Source organism: Kryptolebias marmoratus, linkage group LG7 (genome assembly GCF_001649575.2).
Source record: "Kryptolebias marmoratus isolate JLee-2015 linkage group LG7, ASM164957v2, whole genome shotgun sequence".
Taxonomy (NCBI): Eukaryota; Metazoa; Chordata; class Actinopteri; order Cyprinodontiformes; family Rivulidae; genus Kryptolebias; species Kryptolebias marmoratus.
The window spans coordinates 23,105,231-23,127,262 of NC_051436.1; the positions used below are offsets into that span (position 1 = coordinate 23,105,231).

General features: G+C 41.8%; 1 protein-coding gene across 6 annotated transcripts in view; it reads left to right on the forward strand.

Annotated features, from left to right (window-relative positions):
* Positions 1-22,032, forward strand: part of rasl11a (RAS-like, family 11, member A) — a 36,637-nt gene extending 14,605 nt beyond the window's left edge. Inside the window, exons 2-9 of one of the 6 annotated variants that reach the window (XM_025010548.2) lie at positions 3,166-3,222; positions 3,354-3,436; positions 8,197-8,237; positions 8,320-8,449; positions 8,981-9,056; positions 20,367-20,411; positions 20,641-20,682; positions 21,042-22,026. In XM_025010548.2, the coding sequence (XP_024866316.1) occupies positions 3,166-3,222; positions 3,354-3,436; positions 8,197-8,237; positions 8,320-8,449; positions 8,981-9,056; positions 20,367-20,411; positions 20,641-20,672 (464 nt within the window). In that variant the 3' untranslated portion in view covers positions 20,673-20,682; positions 21,042-22,026. Of the gene's footprint in view, positions 1-3,165; positions 3,223-3,353; positions 3,437-8,196; positions 8,238-8,319; positions 8,450-8,980; positions 9,057-16,561; positions 16,639-17,475; positions 18,202-20,366 lie in introns of those variants that run through there. The other 5 variants (XR_005233395.1, XM_025010547.2, XM_017436093.3 and 2 more) reach the window with 5 other exon arrangements.

The window sequence follows — 22,032 nt, forward strand, 5'->3', positions numbered from 1 at the left end:
CACATGGCTGCCCCGCTGCTCAGCCGGGCTCGGTGAAGAGCGGCTATTGAACTGAGGAATGACTGTGATGACGGACGGTTACATAGTGCAGGCGGGGCCTGTCACTTGTCATCATCACGTCATCACGTCATTTGCCTAAAGGCGTGATTAAAGGTGTCTTCAGCCAGGACACGCGGGAGCGTGATATCCCATAGTACATATGTTGTACCTCGTTCCTCTCCTTCAGGGAACAGTAGTTATATGCATAACATTACGTTTTTAGGGCACAAAGTGAAGTGAAGTGAAGTGAAATTTATTTATATAGCACTTTTCTGCAACAAGACGATTCAAAGTGCTTTACAACACAGAGACAACAATCAGGTACATAATCATATATAGATGAAACATCATAAAAACATCATAATCAAATATAGAAATACAGAAGTAAAAACACCAATCATGTATAATCTAAATGAAATATAAGATAATCTAAATAAAATTATGAAATTAAACATATCTACACATGAGCTAAGACAGTCAAAATAGTAGCTAAGATAATCTAAATGAAATCATGATAAAGTTAAAGCTGAACTAAACAACAATTAGGAATCTAACACTATCTAAAATATGAGCTAAGATAAACTAAACTAAACTAAATGTACAGGAAGGCTAAATAAGCTAACATAAACTGAAACATGATAATGCTAAACTAAAGGTACAGCATGGCTATCTAATAGTACCAAAAAAGGCCCGCTAACAGCCGACATGAGATAACTAAGATAACTAAACTAAAACATGATAATGCTAAGCTAAAGGTACCAAGAGACTAACTAACTAACTGTACTAAGGCCTGCTAAACAGCCAACATAAGAATTACTAAGATAACTAGACTAAGGTAGTGAAGGAGGGGAGGGAGGGAGTGGGGTGACAGACAGCAGAAGGTGTGCGTGCGTGCGTGCGTTTGTAGAGACGGTGGAAGACGATGTGGTGTGTGTTGTATGTGTGTGTGCGTGTGTGTTTGTAGAGAAGTCCATGAATCACGTCACAGAGGCCATTGTCTTTAATAATGATGGAATGTTTATCAGCCAGCCCAGAGCAGATCCACAGTTGTCCTTAGGCAAGGGAGGGGACAGAGCATCTTGTTTACATAAAATCCAAGGAGAAATTGACGATAGCTGGCCAGACAAGGCCAGCAAAGGGAGCCAGATTCACATAACAATAATTGTTTTGGGTCAGGCAGACATTATGTTTTCCGTCTGCCTTGAATGTCTTACTGATACTTCTCAATGGCGAATCCAAACAGCCAAATTCCAGGTCCATTCCGCCTGATTCGAGCGAGCAACTTTCTCAAAGATTTATCCCATTTCATTCTTGAGTCCCGGAACCACAATTTAGTCTGCAGTCCTGTAAAAGGATTGCATCTAACTTGCAATTCAGCTCATCAAACAAATTTGACGGTATGTCAGGTAACTGCCTAATCCAAACAGCAGAATCCTGTTATCAAAAACCCAAATATGTAAAGATCCTCCACGTCTTCCAAAGAAAATCGTCAGACACACAATCTTCCACTTCTGCCAGGAATCCATTGTGTAGCCAGCAAAAAATGTCCCATCTGGGAGAAAATCCCGTCGAGAAAATTTGATCATTTGTGTTGAGAGACCAGCTGACCAGATCCATAGTTTATAAATTTTGGACAATATGAAAAAGAGAGGCTCCGAAAGGAGAGCAGAGCAGAGAGGCAGAGAGAGGGGTGGGGGTTCAGGAGACAGAGAGAAAGAGACAGTGAGAAAAGAAACACGTCCACCAGGAGCAGAGAGAAAGTGATAGCTGTGTGCGCAAAATGTCATTGTTTTTTAAAAGCTCCATATCTCCTGCCTACATGAACACATCAGAAATAGAGTGTATCTCCACTTTTATAAGCTTGTTTATTTTTTATTTTTTTAATTTTCTCACCAAAAACTGATTGTGTGTGGACAGAAGGTGAAAACACAGCAGAAAAACTCTGTTTAAAAATAGTGAAATAGTGCAGACAGGGTCTAATTTGACAAACTAACGGCTAGTCCAAGCAGAGTCAAGACCAAGTGGATTGCTGCTGTCTTAAAACATTGCCAAAAAATTTTCTTAGCAGTTTTGCAAACATTATTTTATAAACCTTTACATTGCAGTCAATTTTACATTATATTGTTATTTAAATAGAATTCTGTGGTTATTTGATAACACAAATAGTAGTGTCAACAACTAGCTAGTTTCTTTTTTGTGGCCTTTTTGGTGATACTGTAGTAATCTTTCTACCAGAATGTCATTGTAATGTGAAATTGAATGAGGTTTGTATAAACTGCTGTGAAGTGCTTTAAGACGACAGCAGTCTACTTTGGTCTTGGCTCCATGTTTAGATTAGCCATTAGCTTGTCATTGTTGACTGAACTGTTTCCTCAAACTGAGGTCAATGAAAGAGCTATCTACAGGAAGTAAGACAATAATGGCTCAAAGGATTTCCACAGAACCCCACTTATTTATTTTATGAATTTACTTATCACAGACAGTGAACATTAGATGAATGTACCAGAGTTAGCCAAAAAGCAAATTTTCATCTTTTGCTTTTGGGTAGGTGTTACAAATCCCCTTGAAAACAAAACACTTAAAAAAAATCTGAACTATCTCTTTAATCTGATCTTGTTTTATCTTGTTAAAAGCTGAAATTCAAACTCATGATTTCATGTTCTCTTCTCACAACTTGCTATCAGCATTACCACATCTTGTTTTGATATTTTTTGTGGTTCTGTGTGATATGGATAGTTTTGTGTTTTGCTTACTACAGGTTTTGCTCCTCTTTAGCAGATTGTAGTCGAATCCCTTTTCTTTTATAGGAATTTTGTGTTAGTATCTCTAAAAATCTGTTATGAAACTGAGGAGATGAAATAATTGTTTTGAAGTACAAGACAATTCAGCATAACATTCTGACTAATATTGGCTCATTTTTACTGTTGATTTTTTTCCATCTCACTGATACTTGGCTCTTGAAGATCAAAAAATATGTGGAAGAGAGAAAAGAATTTCCACCAACAAAAATAGAATACAGGTCATTTCCAGGGCAATGGCTCTAAAGTTATACAGTACACCATACAGTGTATGATCATGTTTTTTTCTCTTGTTTGTATCTGATTGAGACATTTTGTTTCTCTTCAGCTTTGATTGTCAGGTTTCTGACCAAGAGGTTCATTGGAGATTATGAAGCAAACACAGGCAAGTTTTTGTTCCTCTGTCTGCTTTTTCCTCTTCTAAAACTCCACTGTTGCAGCTGGAAATCCCCTACTATTAATCCATTTTTTCATCCATGCATCCATCCATCCATATGGATCCCTCTGTTTCTGCAGGAGCGCTCTACTCCAGAAAGGTCAGCCTGGACGGAGAGGAAGTGTCACTTCAGATTCAGGACACACCCTGTGTGGCTCTCCAGGTAACTTGTGTATTATGTGCTCTACAGAGAAGAAAATAATATGAGAGTTAAGGGCAAAAAACCCCAAGTATTTGCATTATATGACATTTATTTAGTTTTAAAGGATGTATCTGCTCTTGGAGTTCTTTCAACCTTTGATTTGCAAGCTGTTGGGTTAGCAACAGGGAGCGATACTCCTGGGTCACTTCAATTCAGGAGGTTCAACTGCTGGAATTCTACATTCTGTTTTGGACAGATATAGTTGAGTGGAATAAGAAAGCCTCTAGGAATCTCAGCTGTTGAACTAAAAATTGCACAAAAACATTGAAACACAGAGAGGTCATCTGAGGACAACTAACACCACTTCATAACAGTGTTGTAACCTGTTTTATTAAACCTGGTTGTTCTCACTTTGTTCCCGCAGTCACACTTTTTCCATGATTGTTGAAGGATTGTCTTCAATTTGTTATCCATCCAGCCATCCATCTATCATCCATCCGTCCGTCCGTCCGTCCATCTATCATCCATCCATTTCTAACCCCACTTTATCCTGTTCAGGCTGGGTGGTTCATTCATTAGCGTGACTGAGCGATGTCCACCAAAGGGAGAAAAATGCTTTGTTCTTCACTATATAACTGATCTCTCTGAGAAGCTTGTCCTAGTCATTGTTCAATCAAAGTAAGATTCTGGGGTCTCATTTTACATAGGATTCATACTAAAAGGGTGTGTACGCCCAAAAGGCAAAAATGGCGTACGCCAAAAAAATTTCACACCCGCGAACAATTTCCCTTTATAAATCACACCTGTACCTAAAGGTCCCGCCTCAGGTTCTGCCCTCCACACGCCTACATTCAACCATAAATGGTCAATGCAAAGCACCTCATGAATGTGAAGATGTATTTAAATGAGCCAGCTGATCAATGTTATTTCATGGTTACCAATGGCAACCATGGAGAAAAGAGCAAAGAAACTAAATTTCACCGAGGCAGAAATCAATGTGTTGGTGAGTGAAGTGAAGAACAGAAAAAATATATGAGGGAGCGTGCACGGATGTAAACAATATTAAAGTGCGCCTCCTCTGTGCTCTGAGGCTTTGGAAAGGGGGTTAGGAGGCACCGCCTGAGGGGGGAGCCACTGTCTCTTCGTGTGTTATTCTGTGGTACACATCAACCTGGTGATCATCCAGGGAGAGGGATGTGATGGGGAGAAAACTTTAAAATGTTGCTTGAACTTTTATTTAAGATTTAAGTTGGCTTAAAGGCCTTTTTTATTTGAAATGTTCTTATGGCTCACCAGCGGAAGCAAACACAACACTGCTGTTTTGAAAGCTTATGATAAAATCGATCTAAAATTAAAGTTTGATTATGGAGTGAAATTAAATATCTGAGAGGAATCATGATGCAGTGCAGCTTCAATTCCCCACTTCACCATCTGTGTCTCCAGTTTTTGCTGTCTCCAAAACAAGCATATATGGTACGCATGGCTCAAAGTTTGCGTGAGGGACCACACATTTTCCCGTTAAGTTTGTGTTTTATAGATCACAAACTTTGCGTGGAAAGTGATGTATGCAAGTTTCAGGCCCCGTTTTGTGTGTACACCAGTTTTATAAATGAAACCCCCGCTCTGTGGAGTCTCACCTTTTAAGGGCCGAGTTGTTGGGGGCCTGAACAAGTAGAAGTAACTTAGCACATTTGGTTTTAGGGGAGTATGATGTAGTCACATCAAGCTTACGTAAGTGATGCTGCTGTTCATCCTCCTATTCAGACAGATCTGTGTCTGTGAAGTTTCTCCTAAAATCACTGATGTTATATTGCCTTTATGCTTTGCTTTTTAAAACTTTCCTAATGTATTCACAAAGACTCTTTATGCTGATACTAACACATAGTATGTGGTTTATGTAGCTAAAAACTAAATCTTTGTCAAATGACTAGAAGAAAGTCAGCATATTAATTTAACTATTGACAGATGACCTTTGTCATCATCAAAACAATAAATTTAAAACCCCTCACCTCAAAAAAATCTAAGAAGCCTGGAAAAGACGTACCCAAATTGAATTAGATGCTATTCTTCAACCTTTTTGACATAAACCAGAGTTGTCGTAAGAGTGGCAATGAGAACCAGACACGGAGACGGAGTAAAAGGTAAGTGTTTTTATTTACAGGTGGAGTATTTACAGTGAAGGATAACCAGGAGGACCTGCAACAGCATGAAGGAGCAAGGTGAGTCTCGGGTACAGTTGGGTCAGTTTGAATAGTAAGAGGTTTCTTGAGCGTAATAGTCCTTATCCTACAGGTCCAGTGGGGCGGCACGGCGTGGAGGCAAAGCAGGCGGAAGCAGAGGTAATCCAGGACTGAAGGAGTTCAGAAGTCCAGGAGCAGGTAAGTTCACCAAGCTGGTCCACAAGGTAAGTTCCAGGAATGCAAAAGTCAGCACAACCCAAAAGGCGTGATGCTCCAGCGAAGATCTGGAACCAACTGGAGGCTTAAATACTGGTGCTGCTCATTAGGTGGAATCTGCTTCAGCTGGGAAAGGAGGATTACTGGTACTGCCAGTAGGGCAGAGGCAAAACTCCAGATCCCCATAGTACCTCCCCCTCAATGATTGCCTCTTGGCGATCTAGGACGCCTCTCCGGGTGAGCCCTGTAAAATCAGAGATCAAAGTAGCATCTAGAATAAAGGACCTAGTGACTTATGACCATTCGTCAGGTCTGTAGCCCTTCAAGTCAACCAGGTACTGGAACCCCCTGCCTCTACTTCTGACATCCAGGATGTGGTTCACGGTGAAAGCTGGATGGTTATTGATCAGACGGGTGGGAGGGTAGGTGGGCGAAGCGGACTTTCCACTACAGGTTTCAGCTGGGACACATGGAAGGTGGGATGGATGTGCATGGTAGGCAGGAGTGTAAGGCGGACAGAGGTGGGGTTAATTAAACGTTCCACCTGGAAGGGGCCAATGAATCGAGGAGCCAGCTTTCTGGAGGTGTCTCTCAGGTTAATGTCTCTGGTGGATAACCAAACCTTGTCACCGACCTGATAAGCAGGGGTGGCTGAGCGATGCCGATCCACGCTCCTTTTATTTTGCTCCACAGATCTCATGAGGGCACGCTTAGCCTGTCTCCAGATCCTTCAACACCTGCGTAGATGGGATTGAACTGATGGCACAGGGATTTCAGACTTGAATCTTGGAAATAGCGGAGGGTTGTAGCCCAAGGAGGCTTCAAAGGGAGACATACCTGTAGCAGTGGATACGTGGGTGTTGTGAGCGTACTCGATCCAGGTTAGTTGTTTACTCCATGAGGATGGGTTGTCACTGGCCAAACATCTGAGAGTGACCTCCAGCTCCTGATTGCAATGATCTGTTTGTCCATTAGACTGTGGATGGTACCCGGACGTGAGACTCACCTTGGCTCCCAGGGCATTGCAAAAGGACTTCCATACTTGGGATGAAAATTGGGGTCCTCGATCGGATACGACGTCCACTGGAATGCCGTGGATGCGGAACACATGATGAATCATTAGTTGTGCTGTCTCGAATGCTGAAGGAAGCTTAGGCATTAGGATGAAGTGAGCCGATTTGGAGAATCGATCCACGATAGTCAGAATGATGGTGTTACCTTGAGACAGAGGCAGACCAGTGACAAAGTCTAAAGCAATATGGGACCATGGACGACTGGGAATGGGTAGAGGTTTTAACAGGCCTGCAGGGAGTCGGTTATTGTTCTTAAACCTAGCACACGTGGGACAGGCTGCCACAAACTCCTTAACATCTGCTGATAGGGAGGGTCACCAAAAATATCTGTTAGTCAAATTTAACATCTGGTTAATGCCGGAATGGAACTGACTAGAATGAAGCCAGTCTAGCACTGTAGCTCTAACAGATTCCGTTACGTACATCTTTCCTGGTGGCCCTCCATCCGGGTCAGGTTCCGTCTGTTGAGCTTCGTTGATCTCCTTTTCGATGGCCCAGGTGAGGGTACCGACAAACACGGTGGATGGAATGATGGGTTTGTCCCTGTTCGGAGGTTCAGCATCGGACCATAGTCTGGAAAGGGCGTCGGGTTTGACGTTCTTGGAACCGGGTCTGTAAGTGATGGAGAAGGATTTAAGGGGTGCTGGGGGTGGGGGGGTTAGAGATCAACCCAGTTGGTCAGACAAAATGTCAATCAAAAGTGGCGCCAAAATACCGCTATTTTGAAATTGAAGTTAGTAAAAACGATAAATGTAGCAAAAACTGTATAGATTCTAATTCAAAACTCAGTTGGACGGCCCACGGGCGGGCCATGGCGTTCCTTAACATTCCCCCCAAAATGTTTAAGATGCCTGAAAATAGCATACCCAAATTAAATTAGATGCTAGATCTTGAACCCTTTCCAGTACATGCAAGAGCATGGTCTCTCTGTAAAAGTAAAACCCTGAATGTTCATCCTCAGCAGTAAAAACTATGTACCTGTAACTAAAGGCCAGGCCATAAATGATGTGTGTTACATAAGAAGATGCTGCAGTTCAGAGTCAAGATTCTGAAAGCTTGCGTCTGATAATTAAAGGTTTTGTCTTGACCATAAGTCTTATTACAACCTTTCTGCTCAAAAACACTGAAATAGAAAATACTTTTTGCATGTTAAATTTTTGTGAAAGAAGATGAGAAAGAAAGAAAAAATGAACTTCATTACCTGTCAAATCATGCGTTTAAACTCTGCTTTTTGTAAACTCACCATCTGCAGATTTGCTCACCTTATTCCGCCTTTTCCTAGTATATACTGTTTGTCTTTGTATTTTGGTAGGATGATGCTGAAGGCCTGTACTGCCAGGAGCAGATCAACAGGTCAGACTGAAATCGCATAAATAAGAATGTATATTCAATTCAAGCTTCTCAACAAATTTCCCTTATTAACTGAACATTTCAGATCGATCTACTGGGCCGACGGGTATGTGCTGGTTTTCTCCATCACAGACAACAGTAGCTACCAAACTATCCAGCCTCTCTACCAGCACATCCGGCGTATACACCCCTCTGGAAACATACCAGTTATACTGGTCAGTATAGGTGTCCATTCAACATGTAAACACATCATAATAAATATAATAATAATAATAAATAGTAGAGATTACGCTGTATTATGAAGCAATTTGTTACCTTGTACTTACAAGGTACATAACTGGTATGTACCTGGTACTTTTTGGGCACATCACAGGTATGCACCTGGTACTTACAGGGTACATAAAAAGTGCCTATAGAGGTCATGCTGTATTACTGACTTGTTACTCTTTACTTACTAGGTATGTATAGGGTGACCTGTTACCCTATATATATTGGTTTTATATAGGTAATGCACCAGGTTGTATTATGTAATGTTATGAAAAAATTGTAACTTAATGGTAAAAAAACTTTTTCAGTAACATCTTTTGGAATTATTGTTTTTGCTTGAGCACTTTTATTTTATAAATATAATTTTTAGATCATTTAAATAGCAGCACAAAAAGTATTTACTTCACTACAGAGAAGACAAGACAGTGACTAACCCTGATCCAGTAATCTAATCTGGTATAATCTATAATCTCCTGCAGGTTGGCAACAAGAGTGACCTGCTTCGAGCCCGACAAGTGCCAGTGGATGAGGGTGAGACGTTAGCTGCATCACTAGGTGGGGCACCTGTCCATAGTGTTTTCTTCTGGTCATGATTTAAATTCAGCCACATACAGGAATGTGTCATGGTTAACATAATCATAACCATACTGATGGGACTGGGGGGGTAGAAAAACATCTGTAACATCACTGTGTCATCAGTATGTTTTATTTATCTGTTTTTTGTGCAAATGATACCTTTGTCCTTTTGTTGATCAGTTATACAAACACATTATTGCATGTCCATGTCAAGAATATTTGACACAACCTTTTACTCTTAACCAAGAACCTTAATGCAATACAAGGCATGAAAGATGACAAAATCAAAACTGGATGTCAAAATAAAGACAAAAGCAAAAGAAAGTGATATACTGGTGGTTCAAGTTTGGACTCAAATAAGAGTCAAATTGAAACCGTTTTCTTAGTGCCTGTCCTTTTTTATATCCTCATGCAAACCATATTAGATGTTTATAGTCACTTTCACATAACATTTCTAAGCTAGGTTTGGGGAACTAATACAGTTTTTTGTTGATTATCAAATAGTTGGAAACAGGGGTGGAAAAAAAAAAATCTCCACTACCTACAGTGGCTGGTGTAGAAAATTTTTTACCTGCCACTCAAACATTTTACCAGCTAGCTCGCTACATTGGTCCATATGAGATTGAATCTACCATTTGTCCAACCGCAGTCCGCCTTCGTCCACTATCTAACCTCCGCATCCACCCTACCTTCCATGTGTCCCAGGTTAAACTGGTCCAGACCAGTGAATTATGCACTCTGGTCGAACCCCCTCCACCCGCCCGGGACTTTGAGGGGCGCCCGGTATATTCGACGGATCGTGGACTCCCATTGGCGAGGTCGCGGTCGGCCGTACCTCGTTGATTGGGAGGGCTATGGCCGAGGACCGATCTTGGGTGCCCCTTTCTTTTTTTGTGACCCCACTCTCATCTCAGACTATCGGGCTTCTGTCCCCTCCACTTCTTCTCAGCAGCCAGGTGGCAGCCATTTGGGGGAGGGGGGAGGAGGTATTCTGGGAGTTACTGTTTTGTTTGGCCTGCTGCCTCTCTGCTCTCCTCATTAGGTGGCCTCTGTTCTCCTGGTGGCTCCACCGGCAGGTGTCAGGCATTAGGAGCTCGTTAAGGGGAGCATAAAGAGAGTCTGTTGCCAGCACTTCACCGTCAGAGTGTTAACCCGCATGGTACGTGTGTTACCTCCTGGCTCTAGCTCTTGTCTGCTAAGAAACTTTTTTATGTTGTCTCGCCTCATTGAAACTGTCAATCCTTGAAAGACTCCTTGCTTCCCAAAGCCAAGCCTCAAGGTCTCCAAGACAAATTAAGTATTTCCTCGTTACCGGAGGAGTCACGCTGGCAGCAACTTCGACCACTCCCCTGGTCTAAACCCTGCTCACCCTCCTAGCTCATTGGATTTCACCTTAGCCACCAAGACGCCACCCACAGAACAACCAAGTCCATCCCTTTAGATTCAAGAGACTTATCTCCCAGACCTCACTCATCTCTCCCTGGCGGAAACCAGGCAGGTGTCAGGCATTAGGAGCTCGTTAAGGGGAGCATAAAGAGAGTCTGCTGCCAGCACTCCACTAAGCAAAGTGGATAACAGGGTCAGGGAGAGGAGAAGGGTTAAGATGGAGAGATCCTCAGTCAGAACCCATTTATTGTCTGATGCCCCTGTGCCTTTAACATCCACACCCAGCTCTCCCCTTCCTGATCCTGAACCCATGCAGCTTGGCCAGACCTGCTTAACCCAGGAGGAGCAGATAAAATGTAGAGAACAAAATCAATGCTATTACTGTGGTTCTCCAGATCATTTTGTTTTTAGATGTCCATCTCGGCCAAAAGAGAGGGTCTGCCGGCTCTGATGGGGGACCAGTGGACCAATCTTGTAGATTAGAACCCCCACGCTTCACTCTGCCAGCTGCCCTTCTGGTTAAGAGCCTTCACTACGGTTTGTCCGCTTTAATTGACTCTGGTTGCGATCAGAATCTGATAGATGAGGATTTTGTTAAATACACTCAGATCGCAACAGAACCGCTTTCTTCGCCTTTGCACGTCACCGCACTAGATTGTAGGGCCCTTCCCATGGTGACTCATCGTACCAAGCCCCTAGAACTGATCATCTCTGGCAACCACAGAGAACTGACCACATTCTACATTTTTCCCATAAAGCAGTCTGACATAGTGTTAGGTTTTGACTGGTTGAAGCAACACAATCCACACTTGAACTGGTCTGAATTAAGCATAGTTTCCTGGTCCACTAACTGTCTCTCTGCATGTTTACAGTCAGCAGTCCCTCCTGGTCAAGCCCCAGTAGCCCCTCAGAATCTAGATCCTATTGATGTGTCTTTGGTTCCAGAGGAGTATCACAATCTATAATTGGTGTTCAGTAAATGTAAGGCCCTGTCCCTACCCCCACATCGTCCATATGACTGCTCCATAGAACTCTTGCCTGGAGCTCCACTTCCCACTAGCAGACTGTATAATATCTCCCATTCTGAGAGATTAGCCATGGAAACTTACATTAACGAATCACTTGCTGCAGGTATCATCCAGCATTCCACCTCACCACTAGGGGCAGGGTTCTTCTTTGTTGGCAAGAAGGATGGGACACTTCGACCATGTATAGACTATCGAGGCCTAAATCAGATTACTGTTAAGAATAAATATCCACTGCCACTCATCTCATCTGCTTTTGAACTGGTCCAAGAATCCACCATATTCACTAAACTAGACCTCCGTAACGCCTATCATTTAGTCCGAATCCGTCAGGGAGATGAGTGGAAGACAGCATTCAAAACACCACTCGACCATTTTGAATATTTAGTGATGCCCTTTGGACTTTGCAACGCACCAGCAGTTTTTCAGGCACTCGTTAATGATGTTCTTTGTGACTTTTTGAATGTTTTTGTTTTTGTCTACCTTGATGACATACTCATTTATTCAAAGACAGTCTCTGAGCACCGCCACCATGTCCGCCTGATTTTACAATGCCTCCTAGAAAATACTGTTTGTTAATGCTGAGAAATGTGAGTTCCACAAATCATCAGTCACGTTCCTTGGATACATCCTAGAGGGTGGGCAGGTTCAGTCAGACCCAGAAAAGATAAAGGCAGTCCTGGACTGGCCGACTCTGAACAACCGGAAACAGCTCTAGCGTTTCTTTGGGTTCGCTAACTTCTATCGCCGCATTGTCTGGAAGTATAGCAGGTTGCCGCACCACTAACTGCTCTTACCTCCACTAAGAAAACTTTCACTTGGACTCCAGAAGCAGATTTGGCTTTTTCTGACCTGAAGAAACGATTCTCTCAGGCCCCCATCCTTGTTCATCGTGACCCACAGCGTCAGTTCATCTTGGAGGTAGACGCCTCAGACACTGGAATTGGAGTGGTACTCTCACAACATTCAGATCACGACTCTAAACTCCACCCCTGTGCATTTTTCTCTCATAATCTGTCAGCTTCTGAAAGGAATTACGATGTGGGGGACCGAGAGCTATTGGCTGTTAAGCTCGCCCTAGAAGTATGACATCATTGGCTGGAAGGCACAGAACTGCCGATACTGCTCTGGACCATTCACAAGAATTTGTCATACATTTCCTCTGCCAAATGCTTGAATCTACGGCAATCCCGCTGGTCCTTGTTCTTCTCTCGGTTCAACCTAAACATCTCATTCCGTCCCGGCTCTAAGAATACTAAGCCAGATTCACTTTCCTGTCAGTACTCATTCAATGATCCAGACAGTGAACCCACTACTATACTTCCTCCCACTTGCATTATTGGTTCCTTTACTTGGGAGATTGAAGATATCATTTGTCAAGCCTTGCAACATGAGCCACACCCAGGCACCGGACCTCCCGGGAAAATGTATGTTCCCTCCTCAGTACGCTCTCTCCTAATTCATTGGTTTCACTGGTCAAAGTTTGCTGCTCATCCTGAAACCAGTCACTCTATAGCTCTAATTTCAAGACGTTTTTGGTGGCCGTCCCTTCACAGGGACGTGAAAGATTATGTTTAAGCCTGTTCTGTCTGTGCATGTAATAAGACATCCCGTCGACCTCCATCTGGACTTCTTCAACCACTTCCTATTCCAAAATAACCCTGGTCCCATATAGCTCTGGACTTCGTCACCAGACTTCCCCCATCTCAAGGTATGACCACAATTCTCACTATAGTTGACTGTTTTTCAAAAGCCTGCCATCTTGTTCCTCTCAGAAAGTTGCCATCCACCTTCCAGACTGCACTACAACTGGTCAAACATGTTTTCCGGCTCCATGGAATACCTCAGGACATCCTTTCAGATCATGGACCCCAATTCATATCTCAGGTTTGGAAACAGTTTTGTCTAGCTCTTGATGCCAAGTTTTCATTATCCTCAGATTACCATCCCCAGTCAAACGGACAGACAGAACGCATGAACCAGGAACTGGAATCCACCCTCAGATGCTTCACCTCATCCAACCCCTCTGATTGGAGTAAGTTTTTACCCTGGGTAGAATATGCACATGATTCTCACATTTCCGCAGCCACTGGATTGTCACCCTTTGAACCTTCCTTAGGTTATCAGCCACAGCTCTTTCCCTCAGACGAAAGGAACATCTTGGTTACTTCCGTCCATCATCACATCTGCCGCTGTAGACATATCTGGTCAGACACTGTCATTGCACTTCAACACACCGCCAAGCAAAATCAAAACTATGCCGACAAGACACACACACCCGCTCCCCACTATGCTCCTGGTCAGAAGGTTTGGCCCTCAGCTAGAGACAATCCGCACAGATCCATGTCCAAGAAGCTCTCCCCTTCTTGGTTTTCTTAGTGCCTGTCCTTTTTTATATCCTCATGCAAACCATATTAGATGTTTATAGTCACTTTCACATAACATTTCTAAGCTAGGTTTGGGGAACTAATACAGTTTTTTGTTGATTATCAAATAGTTGGAAACAGGGGTGGAAAAAAAAAAATCTCCACTACCTACAGTGGCTGGTGTAGAAAATTTTTTACCTGCCACTCAAACATTTTACCAGCTAGCTCGCTACATTGGTCCATATGAGATTGAATCTACCATTTGTCCAACCGCAGTCCGCCTTCGTCCACTATCTAACCTCCGCATCCACCCTACCTTCCATGTGTCCCAGGTTAAACTGGTCCAGACCAGTGAATTATGCACTCTGGTCGAACCCCCTCCACCCGCCCGGGACTTTGAGGGGCGCCCGGTATATTCGACGGATCGTGGACTCCCATTGGCGAGGTCGCGGTCGGCCGTACCTCGTTGATTGGGAGGGCTATGGCCGAGGACCGATCTTGGGTGCCCCTTTCTTTTTTTGTGACCCCACTCTCATCTCAGACTATCGGGCTTCTGTCCCCTCCACTTCTTCTCAGCAGCCAGGTGGCAGCCATTTGGGGGAGGGGGGAGGAGGTATTCTGGGAGTTACTGTTTTGTTTGGCCTGCTGCCTCTCTGCTCTCCTCATTAGGTGGCCTCTGTTCTCCTGGTGGCTCCACCGGCAGGTGTCAGGCATTAGGAGCTCGTTAAGGGGAGCATAAAGAGAGTCTGTTGCCAGCACTTCACCGTCAGAGTGTTAACCCGCATGGTACGTGTGTTACCTCCTGGCTCTAGCTCTTGTCTGCTAAGAAACTTTTTTATGTTGTCTCGCCTCATTGAAACTGTCAATCCTTGAAAGACTCCTTGCTTCCCAAAGCCAAGCCTCAAGGTCTCCAAGACAAATTAAGTATTTCCTCGTTACCGGAGGAGTCACGCTGGCAGCAACTTCGACCACTCCCCTGGTCTAAACCCTGCTCACCCTCCTAGCTCATTGGATTTCACCTTAGCCACCAAGACGCCACCCACAGAACAACCAAGTCCATCCCTTTAGATTCAAGAGACTTATCTCCCAGACCTCACTCATCTCTCCCTGGCGGAAACCAACTACCCACCTGTAAGTCATTCCTTCCTAAAACACTCATTCAATCATCAACTACCTCTAGTAACCTTTTTACCTTTTGTCCAGTAGTTGACCCATTCCTGTGTTCCCAGTTCCAGTCCACGAGCCCTTGTTCCATTCTCGTAATAAATATTTTAAACTTGCTTTCGTCTCCTGATTGTGTTCTGCATGTGGGCTAAGTCGCTAGCCAAAATCATGACAGCCACCAGCATAACTCCCGAAATGTACCGCCACATTGGTAAAGCTACTCTCAAATTTTCTCTTCCTTCTAGTGGCATTTAGAGCAAACTAGCAGCAGCTCAGGCACATTGCTGCAGTGTTTCCCCTAGGAAACTGTTCTTGGGGGTGAGAGGTCATTTACACTTGTACATTTTCACACGGACAAATGTAAAAGCAACACATGGAAATAAAAAAAAATTAAAAAAAAAACTTATAAGGAGAAAAGACGATTTTTTTTAAAGAGACAAAAATGCATCTATAAGGAAAGTGAAAAACAAAGAATATATTTTTATAAATGGTATAATTTAAATTATGTGCTTAGAAATATAATTTGTTGGAACTAAACTAAAAATGTCAATTAAATTATAAAACATGGGGTAAATTTCTCCTTTTTAAAATTAACCGGTGCATTTTAGGCATATTCATTTATTTATTTGACCTTTTATGTATTTATTGAGCTTTTTATATATTTCTGCTTTTATATTTAATTCTGTCAGTTTTGGTTCTCCATTGGCATGAAGCTTGGGCTCCTTTGTGTTCTTGGGCCTTCTTCAGATGAACCAGGAGTGGTAGAGCTACTCCTGCTGCTCCTTGCAGTTTATTGGCGGATTTATACAACAAGAAGTGCTACATTATGAATACACATCTAGTTAAACATTTAGCTGGACTAAGACCAGTTTTCAGAGCCGACATTCCATCCTCACCCTTTAAATTCTACTTAATTTATGAGTTTCAGGCCATTAGCTCAATTTTTTTCTTCTTTTAGTTGACAATTTGCTTAAAATGCAATCTGCAAAAGAATTCTTTTTAAAGTTTGACTGCTTACAAATACATTTAGGAATGACAAAATAAAACTGCATAACTGTAGGTAAACATTTATGATTTTGTACATTATGTTTGTTGCACTCTGTCTTTGATAATCCTCTGACAGCATTTTGAAGTTCTCCAGTCAATTACCTCACAGACTATTTGTGCAAGCTTTCAAGGTTCACAGCAGATAATGAGCCACTCACTTCCTGTCTTGTTGAGTCAAAGCTTGATCCAAAAAATTCCCTTATGTCTTGACCAAGAAAAAAATCCCCACCACAGGCAGTTTCTAAATGGATTTGATGGATGCTGATTACACAAACAACTTTAAAAGTAAAATTTAGCAATCTACACACACTAATAGGTACATACAATACTAAAACACAATATTTATACTGCCTGGCTTAATTGCCCTGGATTGTTGCCTTGATACTTTCACTGTGTATGTAAATTATATTCTTCATGTTACCTAATGAGAGAGGAATGCTGAGTCTTATCAGGAGGATGAGAATAATCCTGTACTGAAGTTTGCCTCTAATCACAGGAGGGGTTTACTTTGAGGCTTCAGCCAGAGAGAACCACGAGGGAGTCCATGCCGCCTTCCTACATCTCTGTCAGGAGGTGGGACCTTATCTATTTGTTTGTTGGTCAGAACTGGATGATTGATGAGGACTCAGAATATCATGTTTAGAGAACAGAAACCATTCCATGAAGTTAACAGGGTTTTGTGGATTTTGAATCTTTTAAACTTATAATTTAGGATTTTTGAAATGATGCTCAATGGGAGGATAATGAATAATTATGTTACCTTTTGTAGTAGATACAATCTACAGTAGGGAATAAAGGGTTGACATTTCTATGTTATTTTTATGTTATTTTTATGTTAGTGAAGCTGGAGCATAGACACGATTTAAACAAAGGGGTGACCTTGACCTTGAAATCAATAGAGATTATCATGGACCCATGAGGTGTCCAGCTGTGCAGTTTTGCATTCCTCTGTTACAGAGTTGCAGAGTTCGAGCACAGACAAAGTTTTTTACAAAGGGGTGACCTGTGACCTTGACCTTAGACCCCGTGACCTAGAAACTGTTAGGGATCCTCCTTGATCCACGCTGTGTCCAGCAGGATAAATATGTTTTTTCTTTGTATTTTGATGTCATTATAATGGGCATTCTTGCTACCTCGTTGCTCGGCATGAGTATTAGAGCATTTTTCTTAAAATAGTGTAGACAGAGAAAAAAATATCAGTTAAAAAGTACCTAATGAAAATGGGGCCAAAGATGAAAGTAATTCATTTTGGTCCTGGCCTAAAGTTATTTCCTTTCCTTTTTTTACTATTAATTTTAGAAAAATGTATGTAGAAATTATTATTACTACATTTTATATACTATATTCTTGCATATTTCAGGTATGAAACTTTAAAGTAGAAAACATCAGTATATCTTTTCTGTCCACCAGGTGATCCGAGCATTAGGGGGAGGGAACGGGGAAAAAAGAAGAGGAGGACTCCATCTAGCCAGACCCAAATCTCCCAACATGCAGGAGCTGAAGAGAAGGTTCAGGCAGGTCCTGTCCTCCAAAGTAAAATCGGCTACAACTATCTGATTGCAAATGGGTAACAAAAAATACAAACACATAGAAGTATCTAAGTCTTCTGAAGAAGTGAAAAAAGTTAGAAGAGGAATCCCAGGGAGAGGTGATGGGAGTTGTGACCTCTCAGTTCATGGTCTGGAGCCACTCATGACATGAAAACAACTGGGGCACTCTGTGATCAAGTGATCAAAGCATTTCTAAGAGCACAAAGAGTCCTCGTCATAGATGGAAGGATAAATAAAGGCAGTGACTCAGCTTAGCTTCTGGACTGGACTCAGTCGGTCTAACAGTCTCCAAAAGGGATACACCAAACACTGACTCTTGGGACATTTTTCACAGTCGTGAATAAGATATGAAAATTACTGACTATTTAAATTAAATATACCAACAACAATAAAATCTTTATTGGTTTTATCTACACCCTTAGTTTCATGTGTTACATTTACAATTTTATGTTCCTTATTTCACTTTCTACTTGTTAATGTTTTTCAAATTATTTTCAAAATATATCATGCTTCTGCACAGTGTACATCAATCCAGATGGGTATAATGGCATTTAAAACCAAGTAAATAAAACGTGCCTCTGTCCTCTCTGTTGCTGATACAGTATCTTAAATGAAAACAGGAAATGATCCACAAACTGCAGGCATTCTTGGTTACACAATGAGACAAATACTGGCATTTGACCACAGGAAGGAAATTATTTTATAATAAAACAAGCTTAAGCACAAATTCCTAATATTTATTGAGTCCTATTGCTGAGAAATCTAAAATGAATATTATTTTTAATCATGTTTGAGAAAGAAATGCTTTTAAATATGAAGTAATTTAAAAGAGCAGCTCAATGTTTCACAAACTTCAAATCAGACGTTCATATTTAGGAAACTTGTTTACTTTGATAGCATGTCAGATAACTAATGAGTTCATTTATATTTATTCATTAATTGTAGTTTTAAGACAAGAAAATTTGATTTGGGTTTAAATTATAGAACTGAATTTGTTAAAAAATTAAAACCCCAATTCCCCACAAATTTGTGTAAAATGTAAAAAGAAACTGATAGTTTTTTTACACAGTGGAACATAGTAAGCATGAAATGTTGAAACAAAGAAAATGTTTTTTTGTTTTTTTTTCTGGGGGTGGGGGGGAAATAAGGTCATTTTGAATTTAATAGCACCAACACAGCTCAGAAAAGTTGGGACAGGGCCATGTTTCCCTCTGTGAAGCATCCTTTCTTCTACAGACTGAGAAGACCAGTTGCTGGAGTTTTTGGAGGGGAATATTGTCCAATTCTTCTGATGTAGGATAATAGCTGTTCAGCAGTCCTGGGTCTTCTTTGGTGATTTATTTTTTTTTTAATTTTATGATGAACCAAATGTTTTCAACTGGTGAGAGGTCTGGATTGCAGACAGGTCAGTTCACCACCTGGACTCATCTACTATGAGCCATGCTGTTGTAACGGATGCGGTTCAGCATCGTCTTGCTAAAATATGCAAGGCCATCTCTGAAAAATATGTCTGAATGGGAACATATGTAATTCTTAAACAAGTAAATATTTTTCTGCATTGATGGTGCTTTTCCAGATGTGTAAGCTGCCCATGCCAGATGTACTAATACAGCTCCATACCATCAGAGAGACAAGCTTTTAAAGTGTGCACTGATGACAGGCCGGATGGTCCCTCTTCTTTTCAGAATGGAGAATATGGCAACTGTGGTTTGAAAAAAACAAATTTTAGTCATTTGACCACAGAACAGTTTTCTACTTTGCTTCAGTTCATTTTTAAATGAGCTTTGGCCCAGAAAAGATGGTGGCATTTCTGGATGCCTGGATGTCATATATGACGACTTCTTTGTATAGGAAGTGAGGAAGTGAGTTAATTACTTACTATTTGGTTTGGGATTCAGAATCACTAATGACTGCTGTTGGAATTAGCTCCATAAAATGCAGTTTGCTCACTGTCAGCAGGCAGGAGTTGGTGAAAGAACATAAAAGGAGGTTGGAATGTGAGTACTGTTTGTAGTATTGGTGTATGTGTGTGTGTGTGTGTGTGTGTGTGTGTGTGGGGGGGGGGGGGGTGTCATGTTGATTTGTGGGTTTTCTCTTTTTCTCATGACCTTTCCACTCACTGAAAGGCACAAAATTCTCTGTTAAAGACAAATTCTTGAGCATCTGGATTTTTTTTGTGGGTCACTGAACCACCATTCAAACTCATCAGCACTCTACACACACACACACACAGACACAAAGTGACATACACATTTAAAAATTGTGTGCTGACCCCAGCTTGTAACCTTTTGTTCTTTGACCTTTAAAAGCAGCAGGACTCTGTCACAGACTGGAGAGAGAAAAAAATAAGGTGAAGCCAGTTGTTATGGTTGTAGTAGATGGAAAAGCACAAGTTGCCATGAACAACACAATTCTGTTTCTCTTTTTGTATTACAAGGTGCTCCTGTATGGCATCAAATTTACACAAAGGTCCACCACGAGTGTGTATTATACTTCACATGCGCATTGAATGTGCGTGTGGATGGGTGCACAATTCAGTGACCAGGAGCGCTACTCTACTGCAGGACACAAGCACGCATGAGTTGCAGCTCTCAATATAACAATCTGCTTGCTCGTGGGAAACTTTGCCTCTCCCCTACTCCCCACACACACAAGTTTAGAAAAAAAAGCACACAAATATTAACCTGCATATGATTGGACACTTTTCTGCTATCCCTGCCCCATGACCCTTGTTGGTGCTGGTTTCCATAGATAACTCATCTCTGTGTGGAGCTAACGCGGCTGAGTCGGAATTTGGTGAGTTAACGTTTTATGAATATAGCATAGAAACATGCATGTTTCATAGTTGCAGTGGGATTATACATGTATATATTTACAATTCACCATAATACTTAGTATGGAACAACAATACAACAATATTGCTCCACCTTTGCCCTCAGTATCGATTGATAATAAATTCCACTCTGAAATTTAAAGGCTTACATTTAAGTGAAAATAAATCTCAGTCAATTTTGTTTTGTTTCAGCTGCTCGTTTTTGTCAGGGGACACCATACTGAGTGAAATGTGGTAAGTGTTTTACACTGGATGCCCTTCCTAACACCACCTAGGCTCGAGCCTTATGCCTGAGGATTACAAGACCGCAGCACTGACCACTGAGCTACCACAGCCCCTCTAAGTCATTGTTGTGAGGATTCCAGTGTTTTTGTCTACACTAACAAACTTTTTGCAGTTCCTGAGTTGGGGGCGAAGCTTAGGAAACTTGGTAAACTGATTGTCACCACCTGTATTTAAGACTGAATCAGAGCAGAATTCTCTGCTGGAATGTTGTATGCCAATGGTAGATCACTGAGTTCTAAGCTGTGGGTTGCACTAAGTAAGAGAACTTGACTAACCCTTGTGCTCCTCATTTCTACTGCTCCTTGCAGTGGTGTAACTCCTGTAATTACTTGGACTTGGCTAACCTGGCTGCTCCTACCCTGACACCTTCTCATCCTGGAACCTTCTGCTTCAGTCTCAAGTTTGAAACTGGTTCAATCGCCTCTCTGGCTGAGGAACAAAGAGAGGAAAGGAGACAGGGAAGAAAGAGACAGCAGGACAGAGAGGATGAATTAATGGACTTAATCAGGGAAGATATGAGACAGCAGAGGGAGGCAGAAGAGAGAAGAGCAAATGAAAATAGGGAGAGAATGGAGAGACTTTTCTCAATTCTTGAAAGAATAGCAAATAAATGAATTGGTTGTATTTTTTTTGTTTTTGAAAATGTTTGTGTTTAAAAATTCTAAAATATAGTTGTTACAAAAACTAGTAATTGACAATAATTCATTTTATTAACAGTAAGTTCATTAAAAAAACTGCAGAGCTATTTACAATAAATATTTACAATATTTGCAGGATTAACCTGAGTGTCCTCTTCCTGGACCGTTTATTTAAACTTTTATTCACTAAACAGGAAGTCTCTTGCAGTGCTGCTGGATCGGGCGAAGAAGGATCAAAGACATGTTGGAGTGCTGCAACTGAAACCCACGGCTGATCTTTTCTGGTCGGCGAGTGGAACATCATACAAGGGGTTCTGCTGAGAGTACTTTGGGATGGGTCCTCTCACTGTCCACTGCATCGTCCATCAACAGGTTTGCAGGGCTGGCTCAATTAACAGCTGCCACATCACTAAGACTTATCCATAAATATGCAAACAGGAGATAATGGATAATCATTACTACAGTACAAAGTGCTGTTTTAAACTACAGGTTTAAATATGGATTACTTGCCTATTAAAAGTAGTCATGGTCCGCTGGTACCTCCTCCAGGGCAGACACCTCAGCAGACAGTTGGTCCCGCCAGAGAGCACCGCTGACTGCTTCCAAACCAGCCTCCCCCTCATCCTCTGCAACATCTTCCTCAGGCTCATCCTCCAGGGCC